We start from the raw sequence: 7153 nt of genomic DNA, 5'->3' as shown, positions 1-7153 counted from the left end.
TTAGCAAAGATGCCAATAGCACGAGCCACTAAAGATTGGATATAGGGACGTTCCGCCTAAACCAGTATAAATCTTGCGCCCATCATGCACACTGTCTGAAGCCTAGAATGCACACACAAATTTACTTGTCGGAGCTAGGTTCGAAACACTGATAGTTAGCCAGGACCCATGCCCTTTAGGGCTAAGGAGCCCCCCGAAGAAGTTGAGGATTTAGAATAGCTAAGTTTGATCTCATCTTGAAAGAAAAAGGATGAGGAAGGCCCATTAGGGTCAGTATGGCCGCAAGACACAAAACCCACATCTAAGGCCCTAGAAAATTATCCCTTAGTGATAGCTTAATGGAAAAGTCTTGGGTATAACATGTTAAATATATTGCGAACAACATTACAAGACTAACTTAGCCTACTAAAATAAGACATGTTGTAGGGTACTTGAGACCACTATGCAGTGTGAGTACCAACCCTACAATTACATGTGTGCACACGTAATGTACCATGAAATGTAATAAAGTAGAATGGACTATACATGTTGCTAATCAGCTTAAGCTAGTTTCCCTAGTCCTCTGTGTTTTCAAACACAGATGCTCCTACCCCTATGGTTAGTATGGTAGTCACCTTAGAAAGGATGGTAATAATCAAACCCTTGTATCACATTAAATGCAATACATGACATTACAAGCATGCCTCTACCCTGACAACACGCTCAAGGGCATACATACCCAACATATCTATGGGAGTGTACTCATGCATGTTATGACCATATCTGGTGAGACGATATTGCCTTCTCTCAATGATGGAAAGGGTCCTATATAGCGATGGCAATGGTACCCAAAACTCGAACACCTGACGAATTTTACCCAATATGAAGGCGGGTACGAGATGATTTCTTTACCCGCAGGCACGTTAATGGACAAGAACCTTTATCCATTGGGTAGATGGGTATGGGTACGAGTTGGTACTACCCATACCCGTGTACCCATGGATAAAATATACCCACACCATACCACTATAACCATCTAGTTAAAAGAAAATCCTTCTCTAGCTATCATTTGTTTAGCTATCAAGTTATGTAATCATATGATTTGTGATATTTTAACTTGAACTTTTTTGTGTGTTTATTTGATATTTTGAGTGACTGGTATATTAGAATTTTAAGACTTCCCTAGCGGGTACATATATGGGTAAGAATCTATACCGTTAGTGTATATGGGTAGCCCGACAGATAGAATTTTTTTGATGGGTACGAGTATGAAATGGTACTACCTGATGTACCCGTTGCCATCCCTAGCCCTATAGCCATGACTTCGTAGTACATGGGTATTATATTGTAACAAATGGTATGAGGAACTGTACCGAGCTTCATTAATATGTTGTTCACACTTTGGGTTAACCCTTGGTTTGTAACCTCACGGGGTATGATTATACTAACACATGCTCCATGATTACAATGACAACATGGTATGGAGACAATTGATCTAATAACAAGTAGAGCCCACAAGAAGCATATACATGTAAGCTTGACACTCCTTTGGACTATAAAATGGGATGGTAGAGCAGTCTTCCAAGATGTGAGATCAATCCATGAGCCACTTATTTTGTCATAAAAATCTATAGTATAAGTACGGTGATATTGGATATCTTGATCTAACCTATGCAATAGAATTCACATTAAAATAAGTTAAATGCACGTGTGGTCCCTAAAATTGAGAATTTTTTAAAATATATTTCTCAATTTAATAACTTGGTGTTCTATAAATTCGTACTACCCTCGTTTCTTAAACCAAACAATATCACCGCATGTAAGTATTGTAGCCATTTGCAATGAATTGGGATTGCAACTTTCTTAACTTCATCTTTATGATCATATTTGCAAAGTTCATTTATTTTTACGTAGAGCTGCGAAGTTTTTTTTTATCTTCATTTCGGGTCGTCTTTAAACATTTGCAAGGCCCACGGACGACGGTCAGCGTGGTCCGAAATCACTTACCGCCTTCTCCGCACTGACTCGAGGTGGAACTGGGCCAGCCAGGGACTCTGGCCCGACCCGAGAACCTCAACCAAAACCTCACCTTGGCACCGCCGCGTCGCTCGGCGCCTCGTCGGGAACTCTCCGCCGCCACCCAGTGACCCGCCGCGCCTTGCAGCGGCGACGGAGGGACCAGCCAGCCAGCCATGACGACCCGCATAGCGCCAGGCGTGGGCGCGAACCTACTCGGGCAGCACTCAGCGGAGCGCAACCAGGACGCCACCACCTACGTCGGCAACCTCGACCCTCAGGTTAGGGTTCCCACATACCCTCGCTATTGCGATTCCTAGGTCCCCGCCGATGATAAAGTTATCCCTAAAGCACATAATTACTTGTGTGAACTGGTGACCCCGGATGAGTAAATAGCTGCTCTTTAATTGAAGGTACAGTGGTGTAACCATATTGAGTGGTGTAACCATATTGCAAGGACACCGTGAGTGACGGCAAACGCTAGATTTTTACAAGTATTGAGACTGCGATTGAACGGTCACTGGAAAAATCGTGCGTGTTTCGCTAAGTGGTAATGTTACAATCGTTGTTGTTTAAGTACATTTGTCAGGTTACAATCTAGACAATATGTAAAGTGTACTGCTTATTTGTCAGGTTGGGATGAAAATTGCTGTTTAGTCTTTCAGATTCATATCAATTTCTCTCTAGGTTCTATACAAATAGAACCATAGTCCAGGAATGAACAATTTAAGGCTGTCTCCAGCAGCTTACCCATCGTATCTTCCATCCTATCTTCTATTTCAAACTTCGCTAACTTCACTATGTGAACAGACGAACAGTGTAGTCTATAATGCAAGTGTTTTGCACAACCATTTGCACGATCTGCTGCGGACAACCTAATTACATTGGCAGTTACTTGGTGGAGCACATCTTTACTCCTCAATCCTCATGTATAGGAAACAATAAACATCCTGTAGTATATGGCTATATATTGTTTCTTCAGTATCTGTAAATCACGAACTGATGCCGATAGTTCTTTGATATATGACAGGTTTCTGAGGAGCTTCTATGGGAATTGTTTGTCCAAGCAGGCCCTGTTGGTAAGTGGATTTTATGTATATATTTTTTCTGTAATGATGAAGGACATGTCTGACGCAGTGGTGAGAAGCATTTCCATTGAGACAAAAGGTCCTGGGTTTGATGCAATCTCTCTGCAAAAGGCAGGAGTAAGGCTTGCCTTGGTTATTTCTTCCCTAGACTCCATTCATGTGGAAGATGCCAGCACTGGGTCTATTTTTTCTGTAGTGAGATGATAGTTTTGTTGTATGCAACACTTTTGTCTTTCCCTATAACAGCATTTTTGTGTTTTGTTCATAATTGTCTTTTAGCATTTTTTATTCTTTGTTTCTTTTGTTTTTTGATGATCTATATTATTATGTAATTGGAATTCTTTATTTTGGTTATCAAATAAATTCATTTCCTTTGTATTAACAGAATTACCATTCTTACATTTGTAGTGAATGTGTATGTCCCAAAAGACAGAGTTACAAACTTACACCAGGGATATGGATTTGTAGAATTCAGGAGCGAGGAAGATGCAGATTATGTAAGTCTATTATTTTGCAAATAGTTTACCCTATTCCCACATTCATATTTAGTTACCCTTTTATCTAAATTGTTTGCTTTCTACAGGCTATTAAGACTTTGAACATGATCAAACTATATGGGAAGCCCATAAGAGTAAACAAGGTATTTTCTCTTCATCTGTAGTATTTTATCATTGTGGCTTTGAAAAATCAAATATCATTTGAACACAACATGATTTTGTTTCTTTTTCCAGGCTTCCCAGGATAAGAAGAGCTTGGACGTTGGAGCAAATCTGTTTATTGGCAATCTTGATCCGGTGAAGGCCTAAATCCTAATTTCTTCATTATATGCTCTTCAATTCATCTGAATACTGAGTATATTTTTATGCTTGCTTTGTTAACAGGATGTTGATGAGAAGCTCCTCTATGATACCTTCAGTGCATTTGGAGTGATTGTAACTAATCCTAAGGTGACAGTTGACACACAGCAACTTTTATCTTCATGAATCTTGCAAAGTTATATTGGTTTGCTGTTTTCTGCTGATTATATAGCAGCCAAACTGGCGAACATAATATCTGATTTACGAGTAGCAGTATTATATAAATGCCTGAAGCTAATCCAAGTGATAGTTTACAGTTTTTTTTCTTCTCGAAAGCGCAGGAGAACTGCACATCATTACATTAAGAAGGAAAAAAAAGGAAGGCCTTAGAAGGCCACATAAAATAATCTGAATTCACTATACTTGAATTTCATAATCCAATTACTTTGCGAAAGGGCCTCTAGCGTAATTGTTAAGGCTTCCGAGTAGCACCTTTAGGTCCCGGGTTTGATCCCCCTTGGGGTCGAATTTCTGGCTTGGTAAAAAATCTCCTCGTTGTTCCCTGCCCGCTCTCGGGTTAAGTCATGCGCGCCACCCTCTGGCTAGGTTGTTGCAGAGTGGGTGGTGACGGCCCACTAGTGATGGGGTAGTGTTCGGAGATTTTCTCAGCCGGGACCATGTTTCGGTCTCTTTTTAATATAATACCGGGAGGGCGGTCTTTCCCTCCCTGGCTGAGTAATAATCCAATTATTTTCCAGGTCTTGTGCCATGTAACTTATGTGTAACAGTGTTTTAGTCAGTTTCAAGTTATTAAGCGCCCATCAGTTGGTAGCGCTATTTGCTTTCATTTGTACAAAATACAATAATAGCTTAGAGAGTAGATGAGCTAAAATCATGGTAACCATTATCCCATTTGATATTGCTCATAGATCTTTTGGGGCATTCTGGGTATAACTTAATGTGTGCATTTTCCTAAGATAAACTCATCTAATCAATCGTCTTGTAAGATCTATTATAAAATTAAAGATGGTGTTAGGAGTAACACCTGATCTGTTGCAGTGTCTGTTATTTTAAGAAGCATAGTTGTCACCTGCAGTAATGTATTGATCTTTTTCTTTTGTTTGAAGATAATGCGAGATCCTGAAACAGGAAATTCTAGAGGCTTTGGCTTTGTGAGCTATGAGTCCTTTGAATCATCTGACCAAGCAATAGAGGTAATGGAGTCATCACACTGATTTCCTGTATTTCAATTTGCAGTGGTTCTAGCTGTCTGGCATTTGTTTCATGCTGCTTTCTCTGCTATATTTTCAGGCCATGAACAACCAACATTTGTGCAACCGCCCAATCACTGTCTCTTATGCTTACAAGAAAGACACGAAAGGAGAACGCCATGGCACACCAGCAGGTAATGTGTTTTGACGATCTAATTGATCCAGTTGATACCATCATATGGTTACTCTTCAATTCACTGAATATTTTTATTTCAAACTAATCCAAAGTCTCCAAGCAAATTGTATTATATGTATATCCAAGTCAAATTTGCATTCTGGTCTTGAACTCTGCTTGGCCCAGCTTAAAAAAAATGAGCTGAAGCTCTGCCAAACAGGGGTTAGAGCTAGATTGCAAAGAAGTTATTATAGCCCTTAAAAACAGGATATATATGAAATTCTTCAACTGAATTGTCCTTCCACATTCTATAGCTCCTCCATGAGTATTTTTACACTCACAGTGATCAAATATGTTGTTTACCATTGACAGAGAGACTGCTGGCAGCAAACAATCCAGGATCTCAAAAGAATAGGCCACACACAATGTTTGCAAGTGGTCCGCCGACCCAAGGTCATCCAAATGGTGGTCCGCCTGTGCCACGGCCTTATGGCAATGGCACAATTCCTGGACAGATTCAACACATTCGGCAACCACCTCCACCACCTGTTGGACAATTCCCCCCTCCAATGCAGATGCACGGGCAACCAACTTGGCCCGCTCAACATTCTATGCCGCCTCCCATGCCATCGCAACTCCAGTACAGGCTCCCAATGAGGCCACCACCACCAAATATGATGCCTCCTCCGGTTGGCATGGTAAGGCCGCCACCTCCTCCCACTGGTATGTCAGCACCACCTATGTGGATGCCACCCCCACCCCCACCACATCAAGGTGGTGGAATGCCTCCGCCTCCCATGTCTATGCCACCACCGCCTCCACCACCATCTAGTTAAACACATGCAAAGGACAGTACCGTCTGGTCAATGTGTAAGCTGTAACTGTAGACTAAGGATGCTGGTTCCTTTCATGTCTCCATGTAACTTCGTCAACACTAGGTTAAGAGGAGGTTTGAGAGTTAACCTGACAGATACACTCAAGATTAACAGCTATTTATTCATGTTGTGTTGAAGATAAAATGAATTTTGTGCTTGTCTACCCACTACTTGTGTTCTCTGATTGCCGTGATACGTTTACAACGATCACTATGCACGTTCTGTTGCCACTGAATTATCGATGGTGGAAGTTTCAAACAAAGCTATTTGGGCCATGATTTTAGCCAACTTTTAGCTCTTAGATTAGATCGTGGTTGTGATGCACTTGATGGGAGGGTAGAAAAGGTGGTGCCAGATTATGCAGCTCTGACGTACGGGCGCGTGTGTTGGTGCGTGGGTGCGCGGGCACGCTTGATCAGTATCAACAGTGTTGAAAGCGGGTACAAAGCGGACTTGTAAAAGATAGGCCATTTAACAAGCACTTAGACGATAGAAATTCTGTGTTCGAATTCGTAGTCCTGATCTGATTTAGATGCTGTGTTGTTTTAACTTGTTTTTCCATTTCATTTTTGCTCCCAGAATTATAATGTCTCGGATATCACAGAGAGACCATTGATCAGGGGTAGTTAAGTTACAACGTATCGTCGTCCATTTCTCATTGTAAGAAGCACAGTGACTAGCCTCGCAATATCCTCCTACCCATGTGCAACTTTGCACATGATTTCTGTTGCGGTGTTGCCTGCCAAAATAACATCCGATCACAGGGACATCAAAGCAAGAGAAGCTTGTTAGCTTTGCAAACAGCAAGGACGTTTCGTCCGATCGTGCCTTTGAAGTGTCTTAACCTACGTGAGAAGAAAACATAAGAACAAGATCCCAATGATATAAGTGAAGCCAAAAGGAGTCAACTCAGTGTTTGTATCATTTTGCAAATCCAACAATGAGGATCAGTTGATCATGAATATCAGAAGGTCAAGCAAACAGCCCAGAGTTAAGCTGGCAGAGTAAAAGT

General features: G+C 41.2%; 1 protein-coding gene across 1 annotated transcript; it reads left to right on the top strand.

Moving 5' to 3' along the window:
* The first annotated feature begins 2033 nt into the window (after positions 1–2033).
* LOC100192006 (uncharacterized) lies at positions 2034–6265 on the top strand. Its single transcript, NM_001137430.1, has 9 exons — positions 2034–2276; positions 3026–3074; positions 3492–3580; positions 3667–3723; positions 3815–3877; positions 3965–4030; positions 5008–5094; positions 5192–5285; positions 5639–6265. Exons 1-9 carry the CDS (start codon positions 2172–2174, stop codon positions 6100–6102), a joined length of 1074 nt encoding a protein of 357 aa, NP_001130902.1. The 5' UTR covers positions 2034–2171; the 3' UTR covers positions 6103–6265.
* The last annotated feature ends 888 nt before the right edge of the window (positions 6266–7153 follow it).

Source organism: Zea mays, chromosome 5 (genome assembly GCF_902167145.1).
Source record: "Zea mays cultivar B73 chromosome 5, Zm-B73-REFERENCE-NAM-5.0, whole genome shotgun sequence".
In the NCBI taxonomy this organism is placed as follows: Eukaryota; Viridiplantae; Streptophyta; class Magnoliopsida; order Poales; family Poaceae; genus Zea; species Zea mays.
Note: the sequence above shows the minus strand (reverse complement) of the source record. Positions and strands in the feature narration are given on the sequence as shown.

What these genes read in the sequence shown, in the direction of transcription:
- LOC100192006 (NM_001137430.1), top strand. Translation starts at nt 2,172, where the DNA reads ATGACGACCCGCATAGCGCCAGGCGTGGGCGCGAACCTACTCGGGCAG. An exon ending in GCGAGGAAGATGCAGATTAT is followed by an intron (nt 3,581 to 3,666) that starts GTAAGTCTATTA and finishes TGCTTTCTACAG; the next exon opens with GCTATTAAGACTTTGAACAT. An exon ending in CATCTGACCAAGCAATAGAG is followed by an intron (nt 5,095 to 5,191) that starts GTAATGGAGTCA and finishes CTATATTTTCAG; the next exon opens with GCCATGAACAACCAACATTT.